The 18,381-nt window shown below is 39.6% G+C and overlaps 1 protein-coding gene across 1 annotated transcript in view; it reads left to right on the forward strand.

Moving 5' to 3' along the window:
- The window catches only part of LOC142119689 (putative ATP-dependent RNA helicase DDX60), a 388,335-nt gene that overhangs the window by 307,031 nt on the left and 62,923 nt on the right, over window positions 1–18,381 (forward strand). Inside the window, exons 31-34 of the mRNA XM_075194180.1 lie at window positions 4,965–5,165; window positions 7,179–7,283; window positions 11,008–11,149; window positions 15,482–15,597. Coding sequence (XP_075050281.1) covers window positions 4,965–5,165; window positions 7,179–7,283; window positions 11,008–11,149; window positions 15,482–15,597 — 564 coding nt within the window. The remainder of the gene's footprint in view (window positions 1–4,964; window positions 5,166–7,178; window positions 7,284–11,007; window positions 11,150–15,481; window positions 15,598–18,381) is intronic.

Raw genomic sequence — 18,381 nt, forward strand, 5'->3', positions numbered from 1 at the left:
CAGAAGAGGTAGAGACCATCTAGGATCCTCATCCATGTTACGCCATTTGAAGTTCATGGAAAGCTCTTGGGAAAATCAGAAACTTATGCTAAAAAATAACAACAAGCAGTCCAGCATCAGCTGCCTCCCTTCTTTTCAGCTAGATCCCAGCACCTGCAATCTACAACCCCCAACACCTTCATCATCAATATCCTCACAAGTGATCGGAGTTAGTCCTGCATCCAAATTGCAAGGTGAGGTGACTCCTCCCCTATCCAGGACTCCTCAGAAGAATGCTTGAACGTTAGGATCACTGCTGCTGCTGCTGGTGGTGGATCTTCAACCCAGAAGCAGACCAAGAAGACTACTAGTAGTTTGCAACAATTGACTGCTAAACATTCCTTAGCAAGATTGAAATCTGTCACCCAGTTGCTATGATGACTATGCTCGTATTAGATCTGTGTCCAATATCCACAATTAATGCAGCTGGTGTTAGACAATTACTTGAGGTCTTGTGTCCCCGTTACCAAATTCCATCGCAACACCATTTTACTAGAAAGCTATTCCTCACCTCTACCAGAAGGTTCGCAAAAATGTAATTATTGGGCTACAAAATGCCATTCTACCCACTGTACACTTAACCACAGATATGGGGACAAGCGGAACTGGGCAAACTAAAGATTATATTACTGTGACAGCCCAGCATATACCCAAGTACATCACATTTGTCAGAGGTAGGCTACTCTGTGTATCATCTGCTTCACTAAGAGGCATATTATTATTATTATTATTATTATTATTATCATGGATTTGTAAGGGACCACAGTGTTCCACAGCACCGTACAGTAGGGAAGACAAGGACATACATAAAACAAGACATATGCAAAACAAGAACAGACAAGGCAGACAAAATGAATGGAGACATGAAAACAAAGGGTATGGAGGACCCTCCTCATTAGAGAGCTTACATTCTAAAGGGAAGAGGGCATAGCTGAAACAAGAGGAGCGAGTGTGGCTCAGAGTGGAGATTAAGATAGTTGTGAGGATACAACCCATCTGTAAAAAAGAAATGGGTTTTCAAAGAGCATCTAAAGATTTTTAAGGCTGTGGGAAAGTCTGATTGAGCATGGTAGGGAATTCTATAAGTGGGGAGCAGAAGTCTGGAAGGCGGGAGTGAGAGGTGGTTATCAGAGAAAAGGCGCAGGTCAGAGGTAATACCACTGACAACCTATTTGAAAAACTAAGGGATGTCATTACAACATGGCTTATCCTGCTTGGTCTCTCCTGCGGATATGTGATTTCTGATAACGCCACCAATACTGTTAGAGCATTACAGCAGTGGGGATTCCATCACATTCCCTGTTTTGCTCATTTAATCAACTTGGTAGTACAGAACTTTTTAAAAAATGACAATGACATGCAGGAGATGCTGTCTGTGTCCAGAAATATTTAGGGTCATTTTCAGGATTGTGCAACAGCATGTAGGAGAATGCAGCAGCTGCAAGAAGAATAGGAAGAATAGGAAATGTAGTTCATGTAGTCCATCGAAGTAGTCACCTGTGAAGAGAGTGCAGACACTGTTAGCTTGAGTCAAGTGATTCCTCTAATTAGACTTTTTGAGAAGCAGCTAGAGAAATTGAAGGAAGAAATGAAACAAAGCAAATCCGCTAACTATATTGTAATTGTAGTTAAAGTACTTAATTCGCTTTGCCAGGATCCAAGAGTTATCAACATCTTGAAATTGGATCACTACATTTTGCCAACTGTGCTTGAACCTAGGTTTAAGAGCTATGTCTTTATTTTGCACTAAACCAGATCACAAGAGATGCAATGAGCTCCTGGTCAGCAGGCTGACAGCTCAAGTGGTACATGACACAACAACATCTCCTCCTTCAGATTCTCTGGCAACTGCTTCTAGGAAAAAACTAAGCTTTCCCAAGACACCCAGTGGTGATGCAGATGAGTCAGCACAACATTTTGACATTTGGGCTAGTCTAAAAGAATTGCCCAAAAATGGTGACAGATCTGCCATAAAATGAACTACAAATTCCATGAGGAAGGCCATTATCGGCTATTACATCAAAGTACACAAACTTCTGTGATGGTGGATTCCAGCAGGGATGCATTAGTATTGTTTGAGGAACATGTACACAATGATAAGGGTGAATATGATGACAGTGTAGATTGCAGGTCCTGAAATCTAGCTAAGAGAAGGAAGCTACCTGATACTGGTATGCTTGGCAATATTTTCGGTGGAACGACATCTTGGCAATTTTATGTTTTTCTACAGTAAACTTTCACCTTTATTAGAGCAGGTTTTTTTTCTTTAAAAAGGTACAAGCTTTTTATTTACATTTTTGTTTCCCTGACTTAAAACCACTATACACTTGAACACAGGCTTCAGCACATGAGGTAGATTGATTAGTGTCATCATGACTGAGACAGGAGAGTGACAACAATAATTTCACCCCTCCTGTTTCTGTATGAGCTATGGCAAAGCAGAATGTCACTGCAGACTTTTAAGAACACTGACAGCCCTATTATTAGAATTTCTGTTTCCGTACTGAACCCTGCCACCTCTCCTGTTTCTGAGTGAGCTATGGTATATGGTAAAATATCACTGCAGATTTAGACCAAGCCAGCCAGCCCTATAATTTCTATTACAGCAATGACTATTAGCAATGAAGCTCTACTCTTCGTGTGTAACCTATATAACAATGTACACTTTCACTGCAAATTCAGAAGACAAGCCTGCTAGCCCTGGTATTTGTATTTCAGCAATGAGAATAAACAATGGAGCAATGGATCTCTCCTCTTTGTGTGTTACCTATATAACACAGTAGAATGTGACTCTATATATATATATATATATATATATATATATATATATATATATATATATAAAAATATACATACACACACTGTGGTTGAAGTTGAAATGAATTTAAAAGTGGTGGTGTGGAAAATGTAAGCAAGTGGAATTTGATAGTTTTACAATGAAGGTAGTAGGAGAATTTTCACTTCGATGTGTGTGTGTGTGTGTGTGTGTGTGTGTATGTATCTGTATTTTATTCCTTAACACCTATTAACAGCTAAGGAGTGTATATAGGAGAATGGGAATGTAATGGTGCTTTGTATTCTAGACCTCTGCCTGTGTTTATAAAGCATTCAACCACTGGGAAATGCTGCTGTTCATCACGCAGAAATTGAAAAGTGATGTTGAATTGTCTGCTGGTGTCCTGCTTGTACACTATATATACATATTACAGTTATTGGATATATTATTGAACATAATATTCAAGGCAGTATATTTTGCAAAAGGTCTGCAAAGGGCATTAGAAAATGCAGTGTTTTGACTATGTTTTGTTTTGTGGTATCTTTCTAACTTATTACCCTGTTCTCCATTGAGGGCTCATCGTAAATGTCTGCATGAATAACACTACTCCAGCCTCATGACCTGTATGCTTTAAATGTACAAGCTGATAAAAGGCATAATAATATACTGGAATAAAATATCCATAAGGGCCCTGACTCATTAAGGAAAGTAAAGCAAAAAAAATTAGTAACTTTGCACCTTGGCAAAACCATGTTGCATTGGAGAGAGGACTAAAATGTGGGGACAGATTTATAGTTGGGGTAGGGCATGTCCTAGATCAACTCTAAATTTCAGTGTAAAAATAAAGTTATAAAATATTTGTGTGCTACATGAAAAAAAAGCTAGTATGTGCAAAATAATAAACTAATATGCACCCCTTGCGTTGTAGCATGGTTTTGTCCAGGAGAAAACTTTTTGCCCTACTTTCCTTAATGAATCAAGCCCAAAGTGTTTTCATGTTTAAGTATTTACCCCTAAATTGTTTGTCTCCCCTTACCTGTATGGCTTGTCTAGCCCCATGACTTATTCTGTATCCCTAGTTTCTGCTTTTTTTTTGCCCCTTATGTCTTTTTCTGTGCCCTTTTCTTGCTTCTTTGCTGCTCTATTCTTTATCTCTGATCCTTCACAGCACCATGTCTCTTGCCGGCCTTTCAGTCCTCAGCGTTACTTCCTGCTGTAGGGAAGCCGCGACCTGTGACCTCTCAGGTTTACAGCTCTTCCGTCTGTCTTCCTGTGCAGCGGCAGCCGGAGCTAGCACAACCATGTAATTAGGAGGGGAATCAATTATGACTCCCCTCCTTCACTGTTAGTGACTGCCTGCTGACGTCGGGTGCCCACCAGGGATTTCCCCAGTGTCTCGGTGGGCCAGTCCGACACTGAGTAGAGCTGAAGAGCAACCCTGTTCACGAGTTCAACAGGGCACATATCTTGAGATCCATGCATTGATGAATTCGGGATTACTCAAAGCCTAAATACGTAGGTATAATACTGAACGTGCGTTGCGCCCAGATTGTGTGCCTTGATGAAACAGGCCATACATGTTTCTGACTGATAAAGACAACTAAACGCAAGGCCTGTACAACCTCTCTGTTCTCACTCTATAGCTTCCCTGTCCCTCTCCACAGGTATGAGCTGATTTAGGTTTCCTTGATTGCTACCTGCTGGTTAGGAGTGAACCTCCTTTACCCTACCCTTCCTCTCTCTACCTTATTCTTCTCACTCCCCCATCTCCTTGTATGTATTGTCCCTCTGGCATTTGTTGTGAGTTATGTTAGGTAACGGAAAGTATTGGACTGTATTTCTTTTTATGCCAATCTCTATGTTTCAATTTTCAACATATGCTTTCATTGAAAACAGTCTAAACAACAAAAAAATAATACTGGGAGTCATACTGCAAACAGATTACAGGTGATTTGACGAATATTATTTGTTGATAGTCATGCCCACAAAAGCTTACAATTTAAAATGAATATTGAAAAATTTAACTAATTCTTGAAGAATAAATTTTAAAAATGATGGCCCTTGCAAGTGGTAACTAAGCTCTTGATTAGAGAGTCTAACTTCCTCAGTTTGCGGAAATTATGTAGTAATCTTACTGTTCCATTTTTAGATGTCAGGACGTGCTGGAAGACGGGGCCAGGACCTATTGGGAAGTGTCTACTTTTTCAATATTCCAATGCCAAAAGTGAAAAAGCTCATGAAGTCCAGTGTTCCTCAGTTAAGAGGCCAGTTTCCTCTAAGCATTTCTTTTATTCTCAGATTAATGTTACTGGCTGCAAAAGCAGATGACAAAGAGGATGCCAGGGCCAAGGTGAGCCTCTTCTTGTATGAATCCATTTTGCTAGTTTCCCATAAGTCCATGAAAACAGGCCCACATGTAAACCTAGCACAATTGTAATATAATTAACATAGTATATTTACATTCAATACAATCCGATTTATAATGTATATGTAGTGGGCATAGTGTTGTTTTTCTTGGAAATTTATAAATGGATTGATATTATTACATCATATATTAAAACAACCTAAAATGTTGACCACCTTATTTATTTATTAGTGAGTAATAGCAGACAGCTAAAGCAGTAAGGGGGCAATGCTCACAAGCTTACAATCTATTGGACAATAGGACTTTGATACATGTGATTAAGTGCCACACTGCATATTACTTCAGCCAGATAGCCATGGGAAAAGTACTTAGTGGGGCACTTATGATCCAGTCACACAGCAGTGTTGGTATTGGGGTCAGAAGGTTTTTTTAAGTATTGAAGGATAAATGTAAGTTGAGTGATGTGTGGTAATCAGGTAGAATAGCCTAGTAAGGTTAAGACAATTGCTCAGTTTGATAAGCTCGCATAAAGAGGGGAGGTATCAGGGAACACTGGAAGATTTGCAGGTATGGGGAAAATCTGTTAACATAAAAAAATGCTAAAGCAAACAAAATAAAGATGCTGTAAACAGGGAGGCTGCCACCCTCCCCTATAGAAAACACAAATAAAACCAAAATTTGCAGCGCTAAAAAAGAATAGCTAAGAGCTTGTCTGACCCCAAGAAACAATCAAAGGATGATCTTTGACAGACGCCAGTTAGAAATATACATAAATATAATTTTAATAAAGAAAATAACAATATAAAACCATATGCATCAAAATAATAAAATAAACATAACCGAGAACCCAATGGATATATTGTCACGGGAAATCTTGTTGTTAGAGGGTGGGTATTCCTTTAAACAGGATTAGGAGCAGGTAAGGAGTGCAGATGAAAGGTGCAGATTTTGGGCAGAGGAGAGAGGTCAACTTGGGATATGTTTTGAGACAAGGGAAAATATGTGTGTTGGTGCAGTTTTTTTTAATGTCTTTTAACATTTGGCAAGGAGGAAGCTGCATTCAAAATAGAATGTAGTGGGGAATTTCTGTAAGAAAGGAATTGTAATAGTTGATGAGGTAGATAATGAGTACACAAATTAAAGCTTTTACATGCAGTGTCTTGTGTGAGATACCTGAACATTCTGGAAATGTTTCTTAGATGTTTGTAACAGGATTTGGATACATATTTGATGTGGAAACCAAAGAACAGTTCTGAATAAAGGATGGCACCTAGGCATCAAGCTTATTAAGTAGAGTTTATTGTCGTGTCAGCAGCGGAAATAGGGATGACAAGTAGGTTGCTTCTGTTGGCTAGTTAGAATATTATTACAGTTTGAGGTGGTAAGAGGACATTCAAAATGAAATGGCAGATAATCATTCAGTAATGTAGGCTAAAATAGATTGAGGATTGATACATTTTGGTATCATATACATGGAGATGATAATGAAGTCCAAAGATGTATCTGGGAGGGTAATAGACTAGACTTTTAACTCTGTTTAGTAAATAATTGAAGGCACTGCGTATGCCAACTTTTCACTGTACAATTTAGATGATTATTGTATATTAAGGCTTATTACTACATGCAAATAAATTGTAATCCTTTAGTTTTACATTAACTCTATCCATTGCTGGGAGTGAAAGGGCATATCTCAAACAGAGTACCATACCACCACCAACAAGATACCTAGAATCACACATATTATGACTATATAGTGAGCACTGAAACAATTCTGTGAAGTCAATTATTATGTAGATGTGGACTATCTTCTGATTCTTGGCTGCAGCTGTATACGAGTATTTCTAATTGTTAATTGGGACAGCTGTGCGCATCTCTATTTCCCTTACCATATCAGTAATTGCCAGTAGTAATTGCAAGCTATACTGTGCAGTGTTAAGCTCATTCTCTTTTTCTGAACTGTACTCTATTAAATATTTTAAAAATATTAATATTTTTTAGGTTTTATCGGCTTTGAAGCACTCGCTCATGTCATTCAAACAGCCACGTGAAACACAAATGTTAAAGTTGTACTGTCTATTCACATTGCAGTTCCTACTTCATGAGGTATGTATATATATTTAATAATTTATTTTCATTTCACTAGATGGTACTAAGGGGACTCCTAGGATAGATTTTCTCTAATGCCTTAATGTAAACAGATCACTTTTCCTTTCTTTTGTAGAAATCCTCACTTTCATTCAAGCTGCTTTGGTAACAAAAATACAACTTATATATTACTAATAGTGCTAGAACTCTCAAAAATGCACAGGGTGGAAGGTATGTTATTAGATTTAGGAGCTAGACAGACACTTTGGGGAGCTATTGAAGAACTTTCTTTATACTGACCTATTTGACATAAAAAAAGTCAATTTGGAAATAGAAGGTAAGGGTGTACAAAATTGTAAAAACTATTCCATAGAACATTCCCCTGATTCCAAATTTGCTTCTCCAGCTAAGAATTACCCTTAACTATGCCGAACAGGATAGAGAAACATTGAAAAAGTTTTAAAGGAGAGTGAACAGGAGAAGAATAAGTGTGAGAAGGAGGAAGAAATTTCAGGAAAATTGTTGAAAGGAGAGTGAGAAGAAAGTTGCTCTCCAACTCTTCCTATCCCCACAATATACATGGGCAATGCTGCGTGCACTACTGTTAGGTGCACAGAGCTCTCCCTTTTCAAGCAGAGCTGTGTGAAGCGCGAGCAGGGTCCAGTCACCTCAATTATACAGTGTTCCAGGCATGGAGGGGGGTTTCCAGGCACTAGAACCCCTCTGCCCCCCTTCGGTTTGCCTATGATGAGGGAGAAATAAGTGTGGAAAGGAGTGGAAAAACATAAAAAAGTTTAAAAGCAGAGTGGGAAGGAGGGTTTAAATGTGAGAATGAGGGAGAAAAAAGTGTGGAAAATCAAAAGGAGGGATAGTGTGAGAATGAGGGAGAAACATCCAATGACTATTAAAAAGAGAGTGAGAACAAAAGAGAAACAGAAGTAAAAAAGTATTAAAAAAGAATGCTAAGGAGTGGGAGTAAATGTGAGAAGGAAGGAAAAAAAGTACGAGAAGGGAGAAATGTCACACAATGTGCTAGGTGAACAAGGTGTGAGAATGAGTGAGAAACATCAGAAAAATTATTAAAAAGAGAGAGAAGGAGTGCGAGTAAATGTGAGAAGATGGTAGAAAAATCAGAAAAAGTGTAAAAAGTAGAGTGAGAAGGGATATAGGGGCATATTTATTATCTACAACTTTTTTGTCACAATAATTTTCATTCCTTATCGCAATGATCCGAAATGGAAGATTGTGAGCATCTATTAAAAGTGTTTTCCCGGGACAGCAGTCGTGATAAACGGCTGTCCTGGTGAACACACATTTTAGCTATGTCCTATCTGGTTCTATGGTCACTATCGCAAAGTGGGCTCTTAGCGATAGTGACTGTAGGGGGGAGAGCAGATAAGCTACGGTAAGGGATCCGAAGATCCCTCTACCACAATGCTCTCCCCATAGACTTCAATTGCTAATGCCCTCTTCAGATGGCATTTTCCCAATCCCCATAGAAAGCTATGGGGATTGATTTTATGTTCGAAGACACTGGGACAGCTGCAGATATTGGAGATAGGAGATGCCCTAATAATAAATGTAAAATATTCTTAAACATGCGCCTAATTGATTGATAAATAGGCCCCATAAAGTGTGAAGAGGAGAGAAAAAATGTGTGAGAATGAGCAAGGGAGGGGTGGCAAATTTTAACCCTGGGAGCAAGACTCTACTCAGCAGGCTATTTTAAAGGAAAAAAAATGTAGATGGCCTAGTGACCCAGCCCAAGGTAGCACACTATGGGAGCGGCCCAGTGGGCAGATGTTCCTCTGCCACCCAGCCCAGCCTGCCCTTGAGAATGAGGTAATAACATAAGTAAAAATGTTAACAAAAGGAGGGAGAAAAGGTTTGAGAAGAGGGCGAGTAAATATGAAAAGGAGGGAGAAACATCATAAAAAGTGTTAAAAGGAGGGAGAATGTTGGGGCAAAATGTGTGAGAATGGAGAGTGTGAAAAAATTGAGGAAATGTGTGCGAAGCAGGAATAAAGTGTGAGGAGGGGTAAATAAACACTGGAAAGTGTTAAAAGGAGAATGTTAAGGAAAGAGAAAAAGAGTAAGAAAGAGGGAAAATTTTCAGAAAATGTGTTAGCAAAAGAGTGAGAAGGAGGGCGAGGAAGTGAGGCACAACTGTAAGTTAAAACATGACCATAGTTAGCATAGAAGATGGATGCACAACCCTTTTTTGGTCCAAGGGATGCATTGGTACTGATTTGAAAGCACTGCGAACTTGCTTAAATATGTAAAATACTGTATGTAAAATTTACAAGAGGAACTTTATTGCAGTTATGCCATAACTCTCAACATTGTTAAAACGTTCCTGGGGACAGAAGTGTGTGCCGTACAGCATCGGTGGGGGTGTGGCCATCTCATGTAGTAGGTGTAGTCACGCCCCATAAGGAATCGGCTATGCCCCTCCATTGTTACACATTTGGCCTCCCTCACTTCTGTAGTAACACATTTAACTTCCTCTCTCAACTCTTTAATAACATATCACTCTTCCTCCCTCACCCCAATCCTTAGCACATTCACCCAAGAGTAACACGTTCTTCCCATCAACTCTCAGGTAATGCCTCCCCCTCGATCACCTCTGTGTTTCCCATCACCTTTATAGTAACACATTTTCCCTCTACCACCAGTAGCAATACATTTCCCCTCCCTATAGGCTCCCCCAGTAGAAATATATTCTTCCCCCACCATGTAACAACACATTACCCTACTTCCACTATAGTAACACATTTCCTCACTCCCTGTGAATCCCATGTAGCAACACAGCACCCTTCTAGCAAAAAAGTTCTCCATGCATTCCCCTGCATATTTTTTACCCGTCCTCCAGAGGCTCAGCTCCTCCTGTTCAGTCTGGCAGCAAATCAGAAGGAAGCTCATTTATTCTGATTCTCTGCCAGACTGACAAGTGTCGAGCCTCTCTGCAGCTGCTGCGGTGGGGACTTTTCAGAGAGGCACAGAACATTACAGAAAAGATACAGGGAGACTGTGGAACTTACATGCAGTCATATTTCTGTCCAGGGTCCAGATTTATATTTACTGCTTTCCACGGACCCAAAAAATTACCTTTGCTTCATGTGGGCCGCATGTTGTTACCCAGTTACATAGAGGAAGGGAGGAAGACTGCTTTCAAATTTACATTGAGATATCCATTAATATGTTAATGAAAGATGAGAGTTTGAAGTGATAAGTATCTGTCAGTCTTTTTACCATTTGTGTTGGTGATCCTATTATGGAGGAGTGGCATGCAAGCTCAGTTGCTTTCATGGATATTGTTTTCAATGAAATAAATATATAATTTGATATACATAAATCTTTACAATATCATACTCGCCAATTCTCTTTTGCTGGGATCCAGGAGATCCTGGGGAAGGGGGCGGGATGAAATTGACGTTGGGTGTTGCAAAAATGACGCGCATTGCCCCGTGAATCGCAACATTTTGGTACCTGATGTTAAGGATGCAGGAGACTTGCCTGCTCTCCCGGGAGTCCGGGAGACCTACTCGCAATTCAGGAGTCTCCCGGACATTCAGAGAAAGTGGGCAAGTATGCAATATGTTTCTTATCATATGGGACGCAGAAATTCAGTGCTTCGGTGAAGTATGAAAATACTGCAACATTATTTGCATTGTTTATTTATAAAGGATTGAATTTATGAAAATGAATTACACTACACTTACAGAAAATCATCTTCTTTTAGGGATACTTGGATCAAGACTGTAATCCTACTGCTTTTACTGGACTTGTTACCCATTTACATTACCATGAACCATCAAATTTGGTGTTTGTCAGCTTTCTAGAAAAAGGTCTATTTCACCAGCTGTGTAAGCCAAGTTCTAAAGGTACATTGCATATTGAAGCCTTTATAGAAAACAGAAGAAATGTGGGATGGGAGACAAACAGATGTACAGTATTTGTAGTGCATTGTATAGAATGCTTCTTGAAGGAAAACATTGATAGCTAGAATGAAAGAGAATAAGAAATAGAGAATTCAGTCCCATTTATGTTAATAATTAAAAATAATTTCTATGTAAATGCTGTGACTTTTGTGCAAAATTGATGTGATAAACTTTCAGTAAAACAGAAATATAATATAATGTTCTTGCAGCCCCTTTCTCAATAGTGTGTTTGTGACGTAGAGCTCTCACACTTGTGTCTACCTCTCTCTCTGGGTTTCTCTAGTCTAGCTGGGAAATAGGTTCCCATGCAAGTTTAAAAATCACATTAGTTGTCGATCGGCACAGGTGTAAGGTGCATTTCACATCACAGTTGTAATAATGGACGCTAGACCATTTCTTGATAAAGTTTGCTTCCTTATTAAACTTCACCTTCACATATTTAGTAGTTGAAAATAAATGTTAGGAAGTGTCTCTCAAGCATCAAACAAGAGGTGACACTACACGCCTTGGGGATAAACACTTCCACTCTTAACTTCCACACTGTCATCCTCAGCAGTTCCCTGATCTCTCAAGATCAAAACAGACTCGTAGGGCTAGATTTACTAAGCTGCGGGTTTGAAAAAGTGGGGATGTTGCCTATAGCAACCAATCAGATTCTAGCTATCATTTTGTAGAAGGTGCTAAAGAAATGAAAGCTAGAATCTGATTGGTTGCTATAGGCAACATCCCCACTTTTTCAAACCCGCAGCTTAGTAAATCTAGCCCATTGTCTCTCTGGGCCTGAGTTAATAAGGAGAGCAAGGCAAAAACAAAAGTACATTTTCTCCTGGGCAAAACCATGTTACAATGCAAGGGGTGCAAATTAGTTTAGAAATTTGCATAGAAGAAAAAATACTGACTTTTTTGTCATGTAGCACACAAATACTTGATAACTTTATGTTTACACTGACATTTAAAGTTGGTCTAGGACATGCCCTACCCCAACTATAAATCTGTCCCCACATTTTAAATTTACCTTCCCCTCCAATGCAACATGGTTTGGCCAAGGTGCAAAGTTACTCCTTTTTTTTTTTTTGCTTTGCTCTCCTTAACGACTCAGGCCCTCTATCTATCTGATCCCCACATGGCTCTCACTAGCTTTCCACTATGAACTGCAGCCTGTATAGCTCTCAACTGTGGCACTCTCTGATGGTAGTGTTTAATTTAGTATAGCATCTGTAGACTAGTAGGCAAACTGAAGCCTATAGCGGATAATAAAGGATAGGAACATAGTGACTCTTAGAACTGAGCTAGGGTACAGTCTCTACCACTGGTCTAACTCCCAGAATTATATAAAGCTTTTTAAATCCTCTAAATCTGCCAGTAACATTTGATCCCTCCCCACAAGTGGTACTTTCAACCATGTGGCTCAGTCCACTTAACTGTTCTTAGCCTAGGGAGGTTACATAATAAAATACAAAATTAATACATCAGGTTTTATCGATGACCAGACAGTGCTTCACTAACCAGGGCACCTCATTTTGCTCCATTGAACTTGCTTTTACACACAGGAAAAAACAATCTTGCGCTTGGTATATCCCATATTATATATGGTATGCAAAACAAAAAAAGACAGTTGTCAGCGCTTATTCTTTTCACTGCATATCTGTGTGTATCTAGCAAAATGAAAACATGAGGTATTAGTTCATATTTTGATCAAAAAATTTAAGCCTGCATCCCAGCGTCAAGGGCACCTCATATGCAGGTTCTACACTGACCTATATGCTTTAGACACCATTAAAATGCAGTTAAAATCAAATGCACTCACCTCCCAGGTATAGGGGTTTACATCTAGCAAGAGCTGGCTTGTGAGCCACACCCAAATGTGCCTTAAATAGGCATGATGGACAGCAGCTATGACAGTAAGGCAATATTTTGAAACAAAATCAGAGAAAAACAAGCCCACGCTCAGTATCCCATATTTCATATGGTACCATCTGCATGGCAATAAGCCCGCACTCGGTATGTCCCATATTGTATATGGTACCACCTGCATGGCCCAAATAAATGCCCATATATGTATACAAAACAAAAAAAGACAGTTGTCAGCGCTTATCCTTTTCACTTCGTATCTGTGTGTATCTAGCAAAATGAAAACATGAGGTAGTAGTTCATATTTTGATCAAAACTTTTAAGCCTGCATCCCAGGCTCAAGGGCACCTCATTATATGCAGGTCCTACACTGACCTATATGTTTTAGACACCATTACAATGTTGTTAAAATCAGATGCTCTCACCTTCCAGGTATAGGGGTTTACAGGGTCGGACTGGGCTGGCAAGGGGCTGGGGTATCCCCTGGTAGGCCAGGACCCTGATCACTCCCCTCTTCATTGGTGGGGGGAGCGGGTAACTTAAAAAATGTTTTTTTATTAAAAATAAATACTCGTGTGACCGCGGTGCCAGCGCCCCTCTTCTCTGCTCCTTTTAAACTGATTGTCGGGCGTGATGTTATCAGGCCTGACGTTCAGTGAGGAGCGGCGCGGAGAGGAGTCGGCAAGAAGACAGAAGACAGAAGAGAAGAAAAAAGCCGATAGAAAAGGTAAGTGAAGGAATGGAAGCAATGGGGAGGAAAGGCAGCATGGCAGAGAGTGAAGGGGGAGCACAGACAGCATGACAGAGAGTAAAGGGGGAGCACAGATAGCATGGCAGAGAGTGAAAAAAGACAAAGACAGCATGGCAGAGTGTGAAGACGGGGCCAAAGCAGCATGACAGAGTGTGAAGGGGGGCCAAAGCAGCATGACAGAGTGTGAAGGGGGCCAAAGCAGCATGGCAGAGTGTGAAGGGGTCCAAAGCAGCATGACAGAGTGTGAAGGGAGGCCAAAGCAGCCTGGCAGAGTGTAAAGAGGGCCCAAAGCAGCCTGGCAGAGTGTGAAGTAGCATGGAGGGTGCTGTGTGATCATAAGGAGACACAGCATGGTGATGAAGGGGCACAGCAATGTGTGTGTGATTGCACAGCGGGCTTGTGGCAATGTAATGTGTGTGTGGTAGGTAGTGGCTAACTAATAGGTGCTATTTTGTTTGTGGAGTGATGGCGGGGCAATTTAATTTTATAGTGGGGACTAGTAATTTAAGAGGGTGGTTTGGGGGCTATTAATTGAATATGGGGCTGAGTTTGAGGAGCATGAGGTCTATTTATTAAATGTGAATATGAATTATTTAATGGCATTGAAGGTTGTGGAAAAAAGGTATATGAGTGGTCAGCCCTTCATGGGCTGACCACTCTCTCTCTAGTGTCTAGTCTCACCTCTATGATTGCTGGCCACACACCCTCTGGTGGGCACCTTGCATTGCAGTCCCCCGGTGGGCCCTACATGCCCCAGTCCGACACTGGGGGTTTACATCTAGCAAGGGCTGGCGTGTGAGCCGCACCCAAATGTACCTTAAATAGGCTTGATGGACAGCTGCTTTTACACACAGGCCCTATCACAAGCTGCTATAAAATTTCACTCAACACAGATACTTTTGCTTCATGTTTGCTGTTGTACTCCAAACTGCATGAGGTAGAAAAGTTATAAGAATAAAACACAGCCTATGTTCCTCCACCCCATCCTCTCTTGATTTGAATGGTTACTGTTTTCTTCAAATGCTAAGTTGTCCCTCTTTATGTTGTTTTTCTAACTCAGGATAGTAAGGGTTTTTTTTGTGGCTGCATTTATTTTACTTGTTTTTTATAGACTGTATATTTCAAATGTATTTATTTATTTGTACCGCCACTGATATGCTGTTAAAATCAATGGCATGCACAGTTTGCTGTATTTCCACCACCTCACAGTGCAATTAAATATACATAGTATCAGTTTTTAGTGTTTTAGGTATTCCAAATTGTGCATAATTGCGTGTACACATAAGGAATGCCAAACCCATTATCCAGAGCAAAAAGTTGCAACAGATGCTATGCTGTCTTGCAATCAAATCTGTACTTTTAAATCCTAGTGCAATGGATGCCAAAACATTCACGCAATGTCAGAACGTGAAAAACTGCTTTTGCACTTAAATGTGTTGTGCTCTTTGAACATACATATCCACCTCTCAGTATTGCTGCTGCACAAGCATATACTAACTGCAATTAAATTAACTAGTAACGTAATTTTCTTTTCAATGCAGAAATGGGCTTAATCAGGTAAATAAATCCATTTTAAATGCATCTGTATGCATTTCATATTAGGATATTATTCTGATGAATCCAGAACTGTTAGCATTTTAATAACAACTGTTTTGTGTATTGTCTTCCTATAGATCCAACAAAATTTTCTAAATCTGTTATGGAAAACCTAGTACTTATATTAGCAAATCTTTTTGGGAGATACTTTTTGCCGCCAAGCACTCATAAGGCCAAATTTCATGAGTCAAAGGTAAGGAAAAGACGTTTCTGCATCCCTTAGTCTCACAGGCATTACAGGTGATACAAGAGCTGGCATGACCTACACCCACTCTTGTAATCTGATTTAAACCTAAACGTAGGCCAGGGGTATATACTGTGCAAAAATACAGACGGTTTTATTTCACAAGCAATGACCAGGTCACATCTGCAAATACAAATATGGCATCAATTTTACATTCAATATGAATGCTTTTGTTTATTTTTTTTCATTAGATTTTCTTTTACTACACAAGTGAAAACAATGCATTGTGATACGTGAAAAAGTTAGCTGCATTTAGGAAGGGGAGCTAATCTAGAGCAGGATATCATCAATCATCATCTATTTATAAAACTCCACCGGTTCCACAGCGCTGTACAGTTTGGAGCTTACAGTCTATTTTTTTTAACACACACAAACTAGTGTTATTTTTTGTCAACAGTCAAGTAACCTACCAGTATGTTTTTAGAGTGTGGGAGGTACTTAGTGCACCCCCACGCAAACATGCAACATGGTGTATAACTTCATCCTAGATTTATGTTTTTTTATCTCCTAGACCAATTTTTCTGTGCCACTCCAAGTCTCCCTTAACTACAGCCACACTTAGACCCATGGACCCAATCTCCACTGCATAACATCAGTATAAAAAAAATAAATGTAAATAAATCAATCATTCTTGAGCTCTTACTTTTTTATAACTTGTGTAGAAATGACCAAATAAGAGACTCCTTACTCCAGGCTTCTTATGCATTTGCTGTTTTATGCCAGCATAAAATAGCATAACAAACATTCAAAGGTTCCATGGCTTCCTGACACACTAACTACACACACAAGCCCTAGTTATTGTCCGGCTGCGAGTCAGCATCGGAAGCTCCGCCCACCAGATCCTACAATCCTTTTATTCACAAACACACACCACAGCAATCACACCCATGTCGTGCACCTGTGTGTAAATTCTTTTCTCAAGGTAACAGCAGGATCATTAACCCTGTCTGTACCTTTTCCTTCTGGACAGGTCCTATTCTGGTTACCTTTTCTGCGTTTATGTGTGTGTGTGTGTACACAGTTTAAAACAATACAACAAAAAACAAAACAAAACATAGATTTGTCAGCTGTCACATAAAACCCTGCTGTCTATTTGACAGCTATGTCCGCCCTGGTGTGACAGTCATGTACAGTCGTGTGTAAGTGTGGACTTTACCAACAGCTACTTCAGTTGGTAACTGTGTCACTGTCTCAAGTCACTGTCTCTTCTACTTTATGTACTAACATTGCTAAAAAAGTTCTTCAGTCGCCTCAACGTCGCCCACTAGATTAGAAAAATGTTGAAGACCGGTGTATATCAATTGATTTTCCCTCTGCCAACTCACATGCCATTTTCAATCCCATACGTTCAGCTACTTGGCTAAGTGAGAAGGGCAAAGGGATCTATCTCTATAACACTTTCTTCAAATATAACAGTATCCAGTACATGTCTGTCTAACAGTAAAAAATATAAAAACATGAACATTTTACATTTTATAGGGTTACACTTATGTAAGGTCTTGTGGCAAAAATCCTACTCCAATGTTCTACACAGAGATGCATATATGTATGTCAAACCTCCAGCGATCTCCACCCTTTGTGCATATATATATAAAGGCACACTTTGCACCGGAGACAAAAGGGCAGATATGCAATCTATAAAACATGAATCATATCTCCACAACAAAAACCTTTCTGCTTAAAATCAGCAGCTTCTATACACATAAAAACAAACCCCTAGCTGGTTCTGTGACTTATGTCAATCTAGTGTGTGTATCCCTGACTCGGTCTGATGTCACAAATGTCTTAGCCCCATGAATGAGACCATGTGTACGTGTTTTTGTATCTTCTTTACAAGACAAAAATGAGATACTGACAAGGGAAGTAAAGACTGTCAAATAGGAAAGCAAAGAAATGATAAGAATACAAGGATTTGAAAACAAACAGAAAAGCAGAAAAGGAGATTTTACAGCAAACATGACAACTGGATTGGACCCTGTGGGAAAATGGCTCTACTTATTCCACTAATCCCCTTAGCTATTCACTAAACTATGACCCCTCCCCATACTTAACTGGGGGGTTTTACGTGTCACCCATACAATGCAGTGTCGTCCGTCGCTAGCTCATAAGGAACTCGGTATCACCATCACTATATACCTTTGCAACAGACTTCCTGACTAATAATAGAGAAGTGCAAAATTAACCCTTAGTGACTCATACTTAGTATCTCACATGTGTTTCTATCTGAAATACATAAAATGACATTTAGAGCAAAGTATGTGCATACTTCATTTTGAATAATGACTCTCAGTCAAATATATTATCATGAGCCACTGCAACCTAAAACAAGGAGTATTACAATGACGCATTGTTAATTTTTCTTTCAAGATAAATTTTTTCCACTCTATCCAACCCGTTAATCACTAAGCATATATTTCTTTTGTTTGTCCTTATCTATGAAAAGAGAAGAACAGGATAGTTATTTTCAAACATCAAAGAAAACAAACATTTTCATTCCTTACCATTGCCCAGCGATCAGGAAAGCAAACACAAGACAACATAAAACAAACAAGCACTAACAACAAAATATACTTTTAAATCAGTTTCTTTCTAAACCTGCACACTGATACTTACCACAGATTAACAATTACCTCGCCTGGTTGTAGGACTACAGGTATGACCTGACCTCTAGAGTTGGCTAGAGGTCAGGGAAATGACCTGCTCTCCAGATGATGACTCTGATTTACCCACCCA

This window comes from Mixophyes fleayi, chromosome 1, assembly GCF_038048845.1.
Source record: "Mixophyes fleayi isolate aMixFle1 chromosome 1, aMixFle1.hap1, whole genome shotgun sequence".
NCBI classification, from domain to species: domain Eukaryota; kingdom Metazoa; phylum Chordata; class Amphibia; order Anura; family Limnodynastidae; genus Mixophyes; species Mixophyes fleayi.